General features: G+C 40.9%; 2 protein-coding genes across 2 annotated transcripts; one reads left to right on the top strand and one right to left on the bottom strand.

The window, feature by feature from the left end:
• Window positions 1-641: 641 nt before the first annotated feature.
• On the bottom strand, window positions 642-4,519 carry LOC123659576 (60S ribosomal protein L35a). Its single transcript, XM_045594786.1, has 4 exons — window positions 4,441-4,519; window positions 3,995-4,218; window positions 3,420-3,650; window positions 642-707 (listed from the first exon to the last, which is right to left on the bottom strand). The coding sequence occupies exons 2-4, from the start codon at window positions 4,214-4,216 to the stop codon at window positions 684-686; spliced, it is 477 nt and encodes a 158-aa protein (XP_045450742.1). The 5' UTR covers window positions 4,217-4,218; window positions 4,441-4,519; the 3' UTR covers window positions 642-683.
• Window positions 4,520-4,959: 440 nt separating this feature from the next.
• LOC123659567 (dnaJ homolog subfamily C member 3) lies at window positions 4,960-17,352 on the top strand. The gene is made up of 11 exons (XM_045594775.1): window positions 4,960-5,120; window positions 5,215-5,325; window positions 5,839-5,933; window positions 6,276-6,380; window positions 7,902-8,102; window positions 8,322-8,447; window positions 8,580-8,804; window positions 9,107-9,224; window positions 16,174-16,306; window positions 16,494-16,623; window positions 16,790-17,352. The coding sequence occupies exons 1-11, from the start codon at window positions 5,042-5,044 to the stop codon at window positions 16,934-16,936; spliced, it is 1,470 nt and encodes a 489-aa protein (XP_045450731.1). The 5' UTR covers window positions 4,960-5,041; the 3' UTR covers window positions 16,937-17,352.
• Window positions 17,353-18,622: the final 1,270 nt, after the last annotated feature.

Here is an 18,622-nt window from a genome sequence, read left to right as displayed (position 1 = left end):
CTTGTGATTCTATCGACACACACGAAGCTAGTATTATGTGTCCGCCTGGGACTCGTGCCTTTACAGACTAGCTTATAATACTCCTCTATTTAATGTTTATTATAATCACATTGTCAGTATTGTATAACTACAGTAACAATTATATAACGAAGCAAATATGCTACTAACTTTCAATTACAAAATTTGGATACTAAACTAGATTTTACTGTTATTACGATTTAGTTTTAAAAGTCTATAACAAACGGCCATAATAGAATAAGAAGTAATAATAATTTTTGGGAGGTCCATAAAGTTAAAACTCAATAATAGGAGAGAACCTATATCTCCCTTATAACTTTCTATTTACTTAAAGATCAGATCTTTTCCTTAAAATATATTCAGTAACTAAAAATGCCTCCCCATATAACTTTAACATAAACAAATTCAAGTTGAATATGTATAAATAAATTAAATATATAATATAATAAATATATAAGGATCGCTGGACCGACAATTTACGTAAGATCATCAGTAGGGACTGGATGAGGAATGTCGAGAACCAGGAAATTTAGAGTGAACTTATATAGGCCTACGTCCAGCAATGCACTGCGATACGCTGAAACGGAACAAAGGTATATTTGTAAAAATAAAAATTACACTAATTTTGGGTTTCGTTTTATTTACTTATATTATAAAGGAGTTTCTTAGATCCTTGATGGATATAACATCTGCAACAAAAAAAAAATTGTTTTAATACAAAATATAAAAGAAATATTTTAATGAAGTAGAAAGGTGGAAGTCAGTTAAATTTTATCCACATAAAATTCAGGTTTCAAATGTCTAAGCATCACTCGTATAGCTAAATAATATGAATCCACAAACTAAGATTTTTCATAGTCAATATTTCAGATTAATTAATTTGTAATATTTCTTTATTTTTTCATATTTAATTGTTCTTATTATTCTCATGTCACACTTCTTTTTAACCGACTTCCAAAAAAGGAGGAGGTTCTCAATTCGACTGTATTTTTTTTTTTTTTTTTTTTTTTTTTTTTTTTATGTATGTTACATCAGAACTTTTGACCAGGTAGACCGATTTCGACAAATTTTGTTTTAATCGAAAGGTGGTGTGTGCCGATTGGTCCCATTTAAATTTATTTGAGATCTAACAACTACTTTTCGAGTTATATCTAATAATGCGTTTTTACTTGACGCTTTTTTCGTCGACCTACGTTGTATTATACCACATAACTTTCTACTGGGTGTACCGATTTTGATTATTTTTTTTTTGTTGGAAAGGGGATATCCCTAGTTTGGTACCATGATAAGGAAACCAGGATCTGATGATGGGATCCCAGAGAAATCGAGGGAAACTCTTGAAAATCCGCAATAACTTTTTACTGGGTGTATCGATTTTGATAATTTTTACTTTAATCGAAAGCTGATGTTTATCATGTGGTCACATATAAATTTTATCGAGATCTGATAACTAGTTTTTGATTAATCTTTGATAACGCGTATTTACTTGAAATTATTTTCGTCACCTTGCGTTGTATTATACCTCATAACTTTTTACTGGGTGCACCGATTTTGACGTTTCTTATATAAATCAAAAGCTACTATTCGTCACGTTGTCCCATTCAAATTTAATTGAGATTTGATTCGTAATTTGTGAGTTATATCTAATATTGCGTATTTACTTGACGGTTTTTTCGTCACCCTACGTTGTATTATACGTTATATCCTTTTACTGGGTGCACTGATTTTGATCTTTTTTGTATAAATCAAAAGCTAATACTTGTCATGTCGTCCGTTTTAAATATGATTGAGATATAATGAGCAATTTTTGAGTTATCTTTGATGACACGTATTTACATGACGATGTTAAGACGACTGTGGTCATGTTCAATACTTTGCCACAACGCCATCTATCAAAATGTTATGAAATTACTTCGTTCACTATCGATCAAATTACAATATTCCACTAGAGTAGAAAGTAGCAGTTTATTCGTTATAAATATATTTGAGCTTTTAATTTTTGAGTTATCGCTAATACTGGGTATTTACTTGGCTATTTTACGTCGACCAACGTTATATTAACCTCATTACTATTTTACTGGGTGGACCGATATCGATGATTCTTTTTTTAATCGATAGGTGGTGCTTGTCATGTGGTCCCATTTAAATATAATTGAGATTTGACTCGAACTTTTTGAGCTATATCTGATATGGCGTATTTACTTGACTGTTTTTGGAGATTTCTCCTTAAGAATCGATTTTCATTTAAGGCCCCGGAATGAAAAAATTGAACAGTAAAATCTACTGAACGAATGACCTTGTTAGAGATGGCGTTCAGACGTTTTCTAATAACGCAATTAGGTTCCGATAGATGGCGTTATTGCATTCATTTATTTAAAATTTGATATAGTAATAATATATTTCTTAGACTAGTAAGCCTTTTTGTGCCTATTTAGACAGTTAATCTGAAGGGGTAAACTCCGGTCGTGCATCGGAGCTGTGTGAAAACATGAACATTACATATTTTTAATAAAAAAGACATACGTAATTCAATATAAATCCGCTACAACTAAAAAACCCGCCGTAATAAGCGATGTCAGCGCTTCGCGCGAATCGACGACGGGCCTTTTATGAAATTTCTGCCTACAATCGCTAACAAAATGTTAGAAATAACAGTAGAACATTATATAATTCTACAATTTTATAATGTCGCGTTATATGGAATACGAACAAAGTATTACTATTTTTTCGTCGATCTACGTTGTATTACTCTTCGATGTAATTGAAGTCGGTTTTTTTTTCGTTTGCGAGCAAACACAATTATATATGCAAAACTTATAATAGAACATGTAATGTTTTTCATTCATGTTAAGTCTTCTATACTGTCTGTTTACCTAATAAGTAATAAAAAGAAAATAAAAATGTCAACAACGAATTCATAAATAATTCTATGTAAATAAACTAATGTAGAAATATGCTACTTTGTTTTTAAACTTTAATGAATGATTTTTAAGTCAAAGAGTCATCATAATTATGTCAAATGATGATGATGAGTGTGACCATACTTTAAACAGGTGAAAGACCACACACCTTACTTTAATTATAAAGGTACTTCTTTACCATAACTCGTCATAAGTAACGTATTTAAGGATACTCGTTACTTAAGGATATATTACATGTTTAAAATTTGGTTGAATGCAATTTTGATAAGGACTATAAAAATTCCTTGAAGATCTCTTACTTAATGTTACTACAATATTACAACACTATTTACCTATATAAGTAACCTATAGTTATGGCTCCAAAAGCTTAAAAAACAAAACTGAATATAATTCATTGTCAATTACAATTTTTATTTTTATTTCTATTACTAGCTTTATCACAGGAATAAATAAATTAATAACTTGTTTATATTTACTCACCACTCGTATCCTGTGTCCCATAGCCTGAGCAGGGAGGTTAGACTTGAACCTGGCACGCACGCTGCCAGAGTTACCGTGTGGGCGGGTCACCTTGCCCCAGATAGCACGCAACTTGGTCTTCTTACCACGGGGACCTCCGGGAATTGGAGTCCTCTTCTTAGCTCTGTACACATACACGCATTTCTTGCCAGCGTAGAAGATGGCATCCTCACGACCACGGGTGCCCTCGATCTTTAATAATTAAACAGTTATAAGTTGAATTCTTATATGAAATAGTGTGTCTAGTGTAAAGTTTAATTAGTATCAGTAAATCATTTTATCCACATGATAATTCAGGTTTCAAATGTCATAAACATCACTTAATTGTTGAACAGAAGCTATATACAAAGCAATAAACATACGAGCCTAGCATAGCAGTGCTTTTATGCAAAATAAAAACTACAAAATATATTAAAACTATGGCTACAAACACAACAAGAAATAAGCAGATAATATTCAATACAGAAAAACTGATATTATTACAACCAACATAACCTCAAAATAAGATTTGAAATATTCCTAATAACTATAATAACCTTCAAAAGAGCGGTGTTTTCATGTTGATTGCGAAGACCACGTCTGTACCCTGTGAAGACTGCTTTAGCGTATAGTCTGCCGTGACGGGGTTTAGAAGACACTTTACGCACAGCCTTTGGGGGTTCTGCGGGCGCAGCCGGGGCTGCCTTAGAAACCTTCTCTTTTGGGGCCTTGGATTTAGACGCCTTTGCCTTAGGCGCTGTTGAAGGCGTATCAGCCATTCCTTAAAGTTAAAATCACCAATTTAGAATAGTTTGTCTACAGGTTATGTTGACATCTCACTGCGAGCAAGGCGAATAATCTAATAGTATCTTAACAAATATCACCAATCCACTAATATTAAGCAATAATTGTTAAAAGAGAATATATTTAGGGTATTGTTAAAACTATATTTCAATGCATTAATATTATTTTATTTCAAAAATAACAATTTTATAACACTAACCGGACACTATTTTGTTAGTCGAAATGAAAGAAAGACTGTGATCGGTATTGCCCCAATAGTTACCAATAATAATATTTTTTAAAGGGCAATCATGCCTTTTTTAATATTATATGTAATAATATTATAATATATTAATATTCTCTAAATACAGATTTTATGTAGCTTAGTATTGAATTGGTTTTAAAATATTATTTAGTAAATTTGATTTTATATTTTCAAATGATTTCATTTATTAAAAAGATTGCTTTGCTATTCTCAATTTAAATAGAAATGATTCACTAATCGATTGATTTTTAATATATAAAAAATATTTACTATAATTACTGAACTATAATTATTTTTCTTACAAGTATTAATTTACAATAATTAATTAATACATTTTTTGAACATTTTAATGTCAGGCTGTCAGCTGACGCTGATGTTCATTAAAATTCTTATATATCTGTGAATCTATGAAATTATCTGATTTGGTCCAATCAGGACAGACCACGAAAAGAGACGAACGAAAGATGGATTGTGGCTATGTCAAATAATTAGTTTGTATCGAAACGTTGTGCTTTAATTTATAATTAGTTCTAAAATTATAAATATAGTCGTAATAATGGACTACCTATCGAATATCAACTGGAACAAAGTGACACCATGTTTAGTGTTTTTAGTTTTAGAAGTTATATTAGAATGTAAGTAGGTTTATTTTCTTGACACAGTTCGGCTTTTACTATTTACCTCGTATGTTTATGAGTTAAGAGTTGTTTTTGAGTGTGTACCCGACAGTTTCAGAGTGTACGACACAGGCTGATGTGAACAAGCACCTGGAACTGGGTCGAGATTTCCTCGCTCGTGGTCAGCTATCTGACGCGCTCACACACTATCATGCTGCGGTTGGTCAGTAGTCATATCTTTTAAACAAGCTATTATTCCACCTAATAATTCAATAATCCATTTATAAAAGCTAGTTTTATCGTATTCATTTGTCAAATATTCCACTCTTCTAACACTACTGATAAAACTTTATTTATATCCACAAAGAGCTAGATTTATAACAGTTATCCTTAATCACTGTCATTATTATTGGCAAGAGAACGGAGCTACTAATATTTAGGATATTATGTACAATCGAGGAGTGTAATTTATGGATAGGGTAGGGTTATGTTTTTTTTTTTTTTGTTAACGAAACTGTCGTTAAACGTTGTACTTTTTAAGTTAGATAGGTTAGGGTTAAATTGCACTCCTCGATTGTACATAATTACCAATATTTATATTTATAATGTATCATAATTTTATTTCTTTCCCACCATTTGAATTATAGATATCTCTTAGATATTTATATTTATGGTATTTCATCAAATATGGATCATAATACAGTGAAGTGCTTAATGCTACATTTTTCATTTGTAGAGGGCGATCCACACAACTACCTCACATATTTTAAAAGAGGAACAGTGTATTATGCACTCGGAAAAGCAAAATTTGCATTACAGGACTTTACTAAGGTATATCTCTATTATTTGCTGATATAATACACATACTACATTCTTTCATACATTGAAAATAGAAATTAAGTGTGTAGCTTTATTGAACGGTACAATAAACAAATACACACAAACAATACATTTTTAATGGCTTCTATGTATTCCTTTACTGATAATAAAAAGTAATTAACAAATTTAATATAAAGTCTAATAAATGTAAAATCACTGAAACAGAGCTGTGATTTACAAATGAGGTAACTTTAGAACATTAAAAATATTTTTTAAAATGTCTTTATTTATGACCTTTTACACACACATGTAGATGAAAAAAAAATATTTTTTACGTCTAAAACACTTTTGTAGGTCTTAGAAATGAAAGCCGACTTCACAGCAGCCCGACTCCATCGGGCTAATGTTTACCTCAAACTAGCACAGTACCAGGAGGCCAAAGATGACTATTTACAAGTCGTAAGTTAATATTCATAATAAAATACCTTATTTTTATGTAATGTAAGAACATGATTTAATATTACATAGGCTTAGTTGTCGGTATCACTAACTAGCAGCGGTAGAAGTTGCAGGCTCATCTCTCTTACCTAACAAAAGTTTGTATAATTATGTTATACAAATGTTTGTCATGTGTTTACAGACTTATTTATTGGCATTTAGAAATACACATCAAAGATGTTTCCAAATATAAATTGTTTTTCATAATATTTTGTTTCAAATGTTAATTTATTTAATTAAACAAAAGCTTATTAGATTAAGACTTCGATAAATAAATTTAAGTTAGAATAAGATGATGTGAATAATTTATGAATATTTTAATTATTTTATGTTTATTATGACTTTCACCACCATGACTAAAGGTGAATTAAAAAGAGAGTATGAGATTAAAAATGTTGTATATTTTCTTAATTATTAAAGAAATTGAATTAATTATGTTTTTTTTTTTTTTCATTTTACTCTTATGGACATTTGTTCCACTTAACTTTTCTAAAACCTTACAGACCATATCATTTTAATTTTTACGTGTCTTTAATTTTTTCATTTAATAATAAATAAATAAAAAAATTGCCAACAGCTTGTGTTGCATGAACAAAACAAAATTTTAAAGGTCAAATTAACTCACAAAATAAATACAAAAATTATGTAATAAATGTCGCTATGAACGAAATTGTAGTATAATCTATAAAATTGTTTCATGAGGCAGATAAGCTCGTGAGATATGATGCGTGAATTTTACGCCTTAATGCTTTAATGATAGTAACGTTTTTTGCTTAGTCGTCATTGAAGTCATTGATTAGTAAGAATGAAAGGTGCGCAATACTGTAAATATTAAACTATATAAAATCGCAAGGTCACTTCATAATTTATTTAGTAATTAAAAGTACTACATTCTCTCGATTATTTAATTTGAAATTTGGCACAGAGCTTAATTTTTGGTGTCAATTTTAAATTTTTATCAGATTGTTTGATGGTTTTGATACTTTTTCTGCAGCGTTTTTTATAACACAGCATATCGGGCATTGAAATATAAAGCTTAGTTATATCACACTCTCCTAGCTAGTTCTGGATATCAATGGTATCAAAGCAAAGATTTTTTTTCAAATGATAAATTGTAAATCTGTAGAGCTGTCCGCTAAAGTAGGTATACGACAAAAAATACTGTATTCAATCTAATTCGTTTATAAAAAAATAGACTAAATAACAGTCCTAATTTACATAAAGGACATTCAAAACTTTTTAGGCCGTCTGTACTATATATAGAAAATATCCGTAATATACTTCGGCTGACCTTTTTCTAAGGTATGTTAAATGTTATGTATATGAAATGTTTTTTGTAGTAGAAAGAAATTAAATGACCTCAGACATCATGACAGTATTTATCATAAAATATATCTTTCAGGACTGTATTATGGATTTTAATATAAAACTTATTAATTAGAAATTTTATTTTGATTCTAATCGTTCTGATTCTGTTGTCAGACGTACAGCGACCCCTACAACGAGGAGGCTCACGCTGGGTTCAATCGAGTAGATGAGCTGGCTGAGGAGCTACGGCTGGCGGAGGCCTACTACCGCGGCCGGGACTACCGCGCCGCCGTAGACCTCGCCACCCGCCTGCTGGAGACTTCGCCCTGGTCCGCCAGGCTACGGCAGTTGAGAGCCGACTGCTATATTGCACTGGTGAGTGAGACTTATGTGGTTGTGGTGGGTGGGTGTTTTTACATGAACATGTAGGGGTGTGCGGGTGTGTAAGTGTCTATGTGTTGCAGGAGTATGGGTGGTGTGTGTATGGACGTGCTAGTGTGTGGCATGTGTGGCTTATTCAAGTGTGATAGGGGTGTATTTGGAACTATAAAATGTAGTTTGGTATTATGCTATAACAAAATTGTAACTTTTCAGAATGACCTATTCTCAGCTGTGTCTGATATCCGTTCCGTGAACCGCCTCCAACAAGACTCCACAGATGGCTACCATCGCCTCGCTTCGCTCTTATACCAGTTAGGACATGTCAATGATGCTCTTAAGGTAACGTCACTACCTGTCATACTTTCTACTAATCATTTTGAAATATTTTTTAACTCACATCATGCAATAAAAACGAAATGCCAGTCTCATGTACAAAACTATTTAATATATGGATTGTTTTTTCTCAAACAGGAAATAAGAGAATGTCTAAAATTGGATCCCGAACACAAACTGTGCTTCCCGTTCTACAAGAAACTGAAGAAAGTTGATAAGCTGCTGTTAGATTGTGAGGAGCAGAGCCAGGCTAGGAACTACCTCGGCTGTGTGGAGAGTGCTAATAAAGTCTTAAGAGTCGAAGATCAGGTCACTCTTGTTGTGTTTGAGGCTCGCCGGTGGCTTTGTAGCTGTTATGCTAAGGTAAGGAAAAACAACTGAAGTTAAACTTCTTTATATTCGTAATATACGAATCTTCCTCACTTACTTATACCCCCCTCTCAACTTTCGTTCGCCTCGCCTGATCACACTTTTCCTAACACTCTCGTGTCCACCAGCATAGTAATCCGTCGTTAAGTTAGCACGTTAAGCCGTCGTTCCCGGTTGTTATCATATACACCAGATACCGATCGGTACTCATAGCAAGGAACATATCCGCCAACCCGTATTTGACATGGGGATGTTCAGACTGAAGTGTACTAATGCTGTGTGCACACTGTCCGCAGGAGGAGCAGTACACGGAGGCGCTGACGGCGTGCGCGGGCGCTTTAGAGTTACAGCGGGACGCGCGCGTGCTGTGCGACCGCGGGGACGCGCTGCTGGGGCTCGACATGTTCGACGACGGTACGGCTTACTGTATACCACTAGCTCGGAGCGAGCGTGCGCGGGCGCTTTAGAGTTACAGCGGGACGCGCGCGTGCTGTGCGACCGCGGGGACGCGCTGCTGGGGCTCGACATGTTCGACGACGGTACGGCTTACTGTATACCACTAGCTCGGAGCGAGCGTGCGCGGGCGCTTTAGAGTTACAGCGGGACGCGCGCGTGCTGTGCGACCGCGGGGACGCGCTGCTGGGGCTCGACATGTTCGACGACGGTACGGCTTACTGTATACCACTAGCTCGGAGCGAGCGTGCGCGGGCGCTTTAGAGTTACAGCGGGACGCGCGCGTGCTGTGCGACCGCGGGGACGCGCTGCTGGGGCTCGACATGTTCGACGACGGTACGGCTTACTGTATACCACTAGCTCGGAGCGAGCGTGCGCGGGCGCTTTAGAGTTACAGCGGGACGCGCGCGTGCTGTGCGACCGCGGGGACGCGCTGCTGGGGCTCGACATGTTCGACGACGGTACGGCTTACTGTATACCACTAGCTCGGAGCGAGCGTGCGCGGGCGCTTTAGAGTTACAGCGGGACGCGCGCGTGCTGTGCGACCGCGGGGACGCGCTGCTGGGGCTCGACATGTTCGACGACGGTACGGCTTACTGTATACCACTAGCTCGGAGCGAGCGTGCGCGGGCGCTTTAGAGTTACAGCGGGACGCGCGCGTGCTGTGCGACCGCGGGGACGCGCTGCTGGGGCTCGACATGTTCGACGACGGTACGGCTTACTGTATACCACTAGCTCGGAGCGAGCGTGCGCGGGCGCTTTAGAGTTACAGCGGGACGCGCGCGTGCTGTGCGACCGCGGGGACGCGCTGCTGGGGCTCGACATGTTCGACGACGGTACGGCTTACTGTATACCACTAGCTCGGAGCGAGCGTGCGCGGGCGCTTTAGAGTTACAGCGGGACGCGCGCGTGCTGTGCGACCGCGGGGACGCGCTGCTGGGGCTCGACATGTTCGACGACGGTACGGCTTACTGTATACCACTAGCTCGGAGCGAGCGTGCGCGGGCGCTTTAGAGTTACAGCGGGACGCGCGCGTGCTGTGCGACCGCGGGGACGCGCTGCTGGGGCTCGACATGTTCGACGACGGTACGGCTTACTGTATACCACTAGCTCGGAGCGAGCGTGCGCGGGCGCTTTAGAGTTACAGCGGGACGCGCGCGTGCTGTGCGACCGCGGGGACGCGCTGCTGGGGCTCGACATGTTCGACGACGGTACGGCTTACTGTATACCACTAGCTCGGAGCGAGCGTGCGCGGGCGCTTTAGAGTTACAGCGGGACGCGCGCGTGCTGTGCGACCGCGGGGACGCGCTGCTGGGGCTCGACATGTTCGACGACGGTACGGCTTACTGTATACCACTAGCTCGGAGCGAGCGTGCGCGGGCGCTTTAGAGTTACAGCGGGACGCGCGCGTGCTGTGCGACCGCGGGGACGCGCTGCTAGGGCTCGACATGTTCGACGACGGTACGGCTTACTGTATACCACTAGCTCGGAGCGAGCGTGCGCGGGCGCTTTAGAGTTACAGCGGGACGCGCGCGTGCTGTGCGACCGCGGGGACGCGCTGCTGGGGCTCGACATGTTCGACGACGGTACGGCTTACTGTATACCACTAGCTCGGAGCGAGCGTGCGCGGGCGCTTTAAAGTTACAGCGGGACGCGCGCGTGCTGTGCGACCGCGGGGACGCGCTGCTGGGGCTCGACATGTTCGACGACGGTACGGCTTACTGTATACCACTAGCTCGGAGCGAGCGTGCGCGGGCGCTTTAGAGTTACAGCGGGACGCGCGCGTGCTGTGCGACCGCGGGGACGCGCTGCTGGGGCTCGACATGTTCGACGACGGTACGGCTTACTGTATACCACTAGCTCGGAGCGAGCGTGCGCGGGCGCTTTAGAGTTACAGCGGGACGCGCGCGTGCTGTGCGACCGCGGGGACGCGCTGCTGGGGCTCGACATGTTCGACGACGGTACGGCTTACTGTATACCACTAGCTCGGAGCGAGCGTGCGCGGGCGCTTTAGAGTTACAGCGGGACGCGCGCGTGCTGTGCGACCGCGGGGACGCGCTGCTGGGGCTCGACATGTTCGACGACGGTACGGCTTACTGTATACCACTAGCTCGGAGCGAGCGTGCGCGGGCGCTTTAGAGTTACAGCGGGACGCGCGCGTGCTGTGCGACCGCGGGGACGCGCTGCTGGGGCTCGACATGTTCGACGACGGTACGGCTTACTGTATACCACTAGCTCGGAGCGAGCGTGCGCGGGCGCTTTAGAGTTACAGCGGGACGCGCGCGTGCTGTGCGACCGCGGGGACGCGCTGCTGGGGCTCGACATGTTCGACGACGGTACGGCTTACTGTATACCACTAGCTCGGAGCGAGCGTGCGCGGGCGCTTTAGAGTTACAGCGGGACGCGCGCGTGCTGTGCGACCGCGGGGACGCGCTGCTGGGGCTCGACATGTTCGACGACGGTACGGCTTACTGTATACCACTAGCTCGGAGCGAGCGTGCGCGGGCGCTTTAGAGTTACAGCGGGACGCGCGCGTGCTGTGCGACCGCGGGGACGCGCTGCTGGGGCTCGACATGTTCGACGACGGTACGGCTTACTGTATACCACTAGCTCGGAGCGAGCGTGCGCGGGCGCTTTAGAGTTACAGCGGGACGCGCGCGTGCTGTGCGACCGCGGGGACGCGCTGCTGGGGCTCGACATGTTCGACGACGGTACGGCTTACTGTATACCACTAGCTCGGAGCGAGCGTGCGCGGGCGCTTTAGAGTTACAGCGGGACGCGCGCGTGCTGTGCGACCGCGGGGACGCGCTGCTGGGGCTCGACATGTTCGACGACGGTACGGCTTACTGTATACCACTAGCTCGGAGCGAGCGTGCGCGGGCGCTTTAGAGTTACAGCGGGACGCGCGCGTGCTGTGCGACCGCGGGGACGCGCTGCTGGGGCTCGACATGTTCGACGACGGTACAGCTTACTGTATACCACTAGCTCGGAGCGAGCGTGCGCGGGCGCTTTAGAGTTACAGCGGGACGCGCGCGTGCTGTGCGACCGCGGGGACGCGCTGCTGGGGCTCGACATGTTCGACGACGGTACGGCTTACTGTATACCACTAGCTCGGAGCGAGCGTGCGCGGGCGCTTTAGAGTTACAGCGGGACGCGCGCGTGCTGTGCGACCGCGGGGACGCGCTGCTGGGGCTCGACATGTTCGACGACGGTACGGCTTACTGTATACCACTAGCTCGGAGCGAGCGTGCGCGGGCGCTTTAGAGTTACAGCGGGACGCGCGCGTGCTGTGCGACCGCGGGGACGCGCTGCTGGGGCTCGACATGTTCGACGACGGTACGGCTTACTGTATACCGCTAGCTCGGAGCGAGCGTGCGCGGGCGCTTTAGAGTTACAGCGGGACGCGCGCGTGCTGTGCGACCGCGGGGACGCGCTGCTGGGGCTCGACATGTTCGACGACGGTACGGCTTACTGTATACCACTAGCTCGGAGCGAGCGTGCGCGGGCGCTTTAGAGTTACAGCGGGACGCGCGCGTGCTGTGCGACCGCGGGGACGCGCTGCTGGGGCTCGACATGTTCGACGACGGTACGGCTTACTGTATACCACTAGCTCGGAGCGAGCGTGCGCGGGCGCTTTAGAGTTACAGCGGGACGCGCGCGTGCTGTGCGACCGCGGGGACGCGCTGCTGGGGCTCGACATGTTCGACGACGGTACGGCTTACTGTATACCACTAGCTCGGAGCGAGCGTGCGCGGGCGCTTTAGAGTTACAGCGGGACGCGCGCGTGCTGTGCGACCGCGGGGACGCGCTGCTGGGGCTCGACATGTTCGACGACGGTACGGCTTACTGTATACCACTAGCTCGGAGCGAGCGTGCGCGGGCGCTTTAGAGTTACAGCGGGACGCGCGCGTGCTGTGCGACCGCGGGGACGCGCTGCTGGGGCTCGACATGTTCGACGACGGTACGGCTTACTGTATACCGCTAGCTCGGAGCGAGCGTGCGCGGGCGCTTTAGAGTTACAGCGGGACGCGCGCGTGCTGTGCGACCGCGGGGACGCGCTGCTGGGGCTCGACATGTTCGACGACGGTACGGCTTACTGTATACCACTAGCTCGGAGCGAGCGTGCGCGGGCGCTTTAGAGTTACAGCGGGACGCGCGCGTGCTGTGCGACCGCGGGGACGCGCTGCTGGGGCTCGACATGTTCGACGACGGTACGGCTTACTGTATACCACTAGCTCGGAGCGAGCGTGCGCGGGCGCTTTAGAGTTACAGCGGGACGCGCGCGTGCTGTGCGACCGCGGGGACGCGCTGCTGGGGCTCGACATGTTCGACGACGGTACGGCTTACTGTATACCACTAGCTCGGAGCGAGCGTGCGCGGGCGCTTTAGAGTTACAGCGGGACGCGCGCGTGCTGTGCGACCGCGGGGACGCGCTGCTAGGGCTCGACATGTTCGACGACGGTACGGCTTACTGTATACCACTAGCTCGGAGCGAGCGTGCGCGGGCGCTTTAGAGTTACAGCGGGACGCGCGCGTGCTGTGCGACCGCGGGGACGCGCTGCTGGGGCTCGACATGTTCGACGACGGTACGGCTTACTGTATACCACTAGCTCGGAGCGAGCGTGCGCGGGCGCTTTAGCTGTTACGCTGCCCCTGTCACACTTTGAGACCCCATGGCTATGGAAATATCCATGGTTAAATTTTTGAGGTTAGGAAAAGAATTTCGCAGCTTTCACACGTTATTTTCACATTCCACACGCGTTTTTTTTTCACATTTCACAGGCTATTTTCACATTTCGCATGTTATTTTTACGTTTCATAAGTTATTTTCAAAATAAAAACGATCTCGACTCCAAGATCAACAAACGATACAACTTACGTCACCCATGCTCCGTTCCGTAGTTTTCACGTGTTATTTTTACATTTCGCACATGATTTTAACATTTCACACGTTAATTTAACGTTTTCACACGATTTTTTAACAAACGATAAAACTAATGTTTAACAACTGAGAAATAGATGTATTAATAAAAAATGACTAAACTACTAAAAAAAAAATAACCCTAACCTATCTAATTTAAAAATTACACCGTTTATAGACATAGTTTTGTTACTAAAAAAAAGCCCTAACCTATCCCATTTAAAAATTATACCGCTTATAGACATAGTTTTGTTACTAAAAAAAAATAACCCTAACCTATCTAATTTAAAAATTACACCGTTTGTTGACATAGTTTTATAACTAAAAAACAATAACCCTAATCTATCTAATTTAAAAATTACACCGTTTATAGACATAGTTTTGTTACTAAAAAAAAGCCCTAACTTATCTCGTTTAAAAATTACACTGTTTATCGACATAGTTTTGTTACTAAAAAAAATAACCCTAACCTATCTAATTTAAATATTATACCGTTTATAGACATAGTTTTGTTACTAAAAAAAGCCCTAACTTATCTCGTTTAAAAATTACACTGTTTATCGACATAGTTTTGTTACTAAAAAAAATAACCCTAACCTATCTAATTTAAATATTATACCGTTTATAGACATAGTTTTGTTACTAAAAAAAGCCCTAACTTATCTCGTTTAAAAATTACACTGTTTATCGACATAGTTTTGTTACTAAAAAAAATAACCCTAACCTATCTAATTTAAATATTATACCGTTTATAGACATAGTTTTGTTACTAAAAAAAAGCCCTAACCTATCCCATTTAAAAATTACACCGCTTATAGACATAGTTTTGTTACTAAAAAAAAAAAATAACCCTCACCTATCTAATTTAAATATTATACCGTTTATAGACATAGTTTTGTTACTAAAAAAAGCCCTAACTTATCTCGTTTAAAAATTACACTGTTTATCGACATAGTTTTGTTACTAAAAAAAATAACCCTAACCTATCTAATTTAAATATTATACCGTTTATAGACATAGTTTTGTTACTAAAAAAAGCCCTAACTTATCTCGTTTAAAAATTACACTGTTTATCGACATAGTTTTGTTACTAAAAAAAATAACCCTAACCTATCTAATTTAAATATTATACCGTTTATAGACATAGTTTTGTTACTAAAAAAAGCCCTAACTTATCTCGTTTAAAAATTACACTGTTTATCGACATAGTTTTGTTACTAAAAAAAATAACCCTCACCTATCTAATTTAAAAATTACACTGTTTATTGACATAGTTTTGTTACAAAAAAAAAAAAATAACGCTAACCTATAATTTAAAAATTACACCGTTTATCGACGTAATTTTATAACATATATTTAATTAAAAAACATAACATGAAATAAGGCTATATGGTCTTAGACCTTTGCCTTTACAGTTATTTAAACAAAAACAATGAATTTATGCTTACATTGCTTTGGAGCGAAACGATAAGTGGCGCGCCATTTTTTTTAAAGCATCTATATCTCAGTCATTAAACATCAGTTGTATCGTTTGTTAAAAAACCGTGTGAAAACAATAACCTTAACGTCTGAAATGTTAATATCAAGTGCGAAATGTGAATATAACATCTGAAAGCTACGGAACTAAGCATGGCTACCGCAAGTTGTATCGTTTGTTGATCTTGGAGTCGACGGTGGTATAAAGTTGCGAAACGGCGCATGGGTGGCACTCCCCATAGCGCCGGAGCTAAGGTGAAGTCAGACGCGGAGCTCAAAGGTATTATTAAATTCTTCCTTTAAATTCTTCCTCTAATCTCAAAACTAACCATGGATATCTCCATAATCATGGGGTTTCGAAGTGTGGCAGTGTTACCTTGTATAGCTTTCCCTACACCCTCCACCCTCCACCCCCAAAAACCCCATAATTCGGTTTTTGCTAGTCTAAAGCTTAGCCCCTATATTAGCCCAGGAAAGCAATGCTACAGGCTGAATAGTAATATTTGTCCACAGCTATCCAATCATACAAAGAGGCGTTAGAAGTAGAAGAGGGCCTTCAGAGAGCCAAGGACGGCATCAGCAGAGCTCAGAAACTGCAGAAACAGTCCGAGCAGAGGGACTACTATAAAATCCTAGGTGTTAAGAGGTTAGAACGCTTAATAAACATTTTTGTATAGCTGGTTGGTTAAATAGATTTCTATCATTAGTCATACATTAAGTTGTATTCAGAAAAAAGAATACCTCCTCGTCTCCTATCTTGAAATTATAAGGTTTATCGTTTTAATATGTAGTAATGAGTGAATAATAGTTTTTTTTTTCTTTGTAAATAATAGAACAGCGACGAAGCAGGAAATAATCAAGGCGTACAGGAAAGCGGCGCAGAAGTGGCATCCCGATAACTTCCAGGGAGACGAGAAGAAGGTCGCTGAGAAAAAGTTCATCGACATCGCTGCAGCTAAGGAGGTATTTTTTTTTAATTTAATTTATTAGTTACCGTTCAAAGAATAAAAGTACACTATAAAATATCATAATTACATATGAATCAGAGCGATTATTTATTTCATTCCATTAAAATTACAAAAGTAATTTATACAATATTTGCTCATATTATTTACTATGTGAATTTCAGGTCCTGACGGATCCCGAAAAGCGCGCCCAATTCGATGCGGGCGCGGACCCCCTGGACCCCGAGGCCGGCCGCAACAACTTCCAGGGCTCGCCCTTCGCGCACTTCCAGCACGGCTCGCCCTTCCAGTTCAAGTTCCACTTTAATTAGCGACGCTACCACCCGACTACCGGCAGACTACCACCCGACTATCGCCCAACTACCGGTAGACTAACGGCAGACTACCACACTTTCCGGCTCACTAACATTTTACTATCGACCTGCATATACCCACTACTATTCACACGCCGACTTCCAGACTTCCACAGTACATTACACATACATTGTTGTAGAAATCTAAATCATATTAACAATTATGTACTGAGACGCCTCGCTCGTAACGAGCCTCCACTCAGAGTTAAAAAGATAACTTGAATTTATTTCTCTGATGCTGATTATTTATATTTAAACGCTTTTTATTAAAACTTTATTTAATATTTAAAAAAAAAAAAACTGTACATATGATACATTTAGTAGACGTGTTTCTTTAATTTATATTTCTATCATATAAATAAATATAAAAACAATACAGTGATGATTCCATTATATATACTGCCTGTTCTGGGTGCCTTCAAGGCCAGAGTGAATAGGCTGTTATTAGGCAGGCATGCTCCACCTTCGACCGCATCGTCACTTAACATCAGGTGAGATTGTGGTCAAATGTGCCTATTTGTCATAAAAAAAAAAAAAAAAAAATATACATAGCATATATATAGCCTTTATATATAGCCTTCATACGGACATGACAGTATTTCTTTGATTATATGCAAATTTTCCTATTGTTCCACTTTTGCGTATCTGTTTCCCACGTGGCAAAGGCTTCCTCCAATCTTCCCCATTCTGGCTTCGCCATGGCCCCTCTGTCCCATATTATTCTTGCGAACTTCTGCGACTGTCCATTAATTAATTTTTATCAAAATACATGTTGATTGTGATTTTATCACGCTGTTATGACTTATTGATAAAATTAATTATATATTTATATAATATATGGAAGGAATATAAGCCGTCTTATCAGCTCTACAGATTAATCTTTGACAAAAATCATATAAAACTTTCGAGAAAAATTGTTATTTTTGTTCATAAAATTCTTATTGTAATAAGAATGTCAAGATTAATAATATATTTTTTTTTTTTGGTTACTAATATCAATAATAATATACAATAAGTACAAAATATACTTTGCTTTTTAATAGTACTTATTTTTTCGTGTGTGAACACTGAAACACTCGCAAATTTATTTTTAAACCTTTTTTTTTAAAGTGAAACTTCATTAAAATCGTTGTGATTTGAAACTCGATGAAACGAAAATCCGTCACGTTAAAGAAACAAACATAAATGTACAAGAGTGAAATTACGACCTTTTTCTTAAATCGCAACTGGCTACCTTCCAAAGAAGTATCGCTTCTGCAGTGTGTGAATTACACAAAAACACACTTTTTTATAATTATCGTAATATAAACCCATAATTCCGACAATAGAATATATATAAATGAAACAGATGGTATATTAAATAAAAAATTATTTATTTTCTCCACAATGTTGCCAGTTACAATAGCTTTATACTAGTCCTTAGAGCATATTTATTTTTATTTAAATATTTGTTTCTTCAATATGAGCAAATGTATGAAAATGATGTAATTTCATTAAAATTTCTACGTTACGTCTATCTTCGTTAATAGTTGATTTAATGATAAAGATATGAACACAATTCCGTTAAACAAAAATACAATATATTGTAAAAATCTTTTCCTTCTGAATTCTCTCACTATCAGTGTTGCGATTGTTTGAAACCTT

Source organism: Melitaea cinxia, chromosome 2, assembly GCF_905220565.1.
Source record: "Melitaea cinxia chromosome 2, ilMelCinx1.1, whole genome shotgun sequence".
Classification (NCBI taxonomy): Eukaryota; Metazoa; Arthropoda; class Insecta; order Lepidoptera; family Nymphalidae; genus Melitaea; species Melitaea cinxia.
The sequence above is the reverse complement of the archived record's forward strand: the minus strand, read 5'-3'. Positions and strand labels throughout refer to the sequence as shown.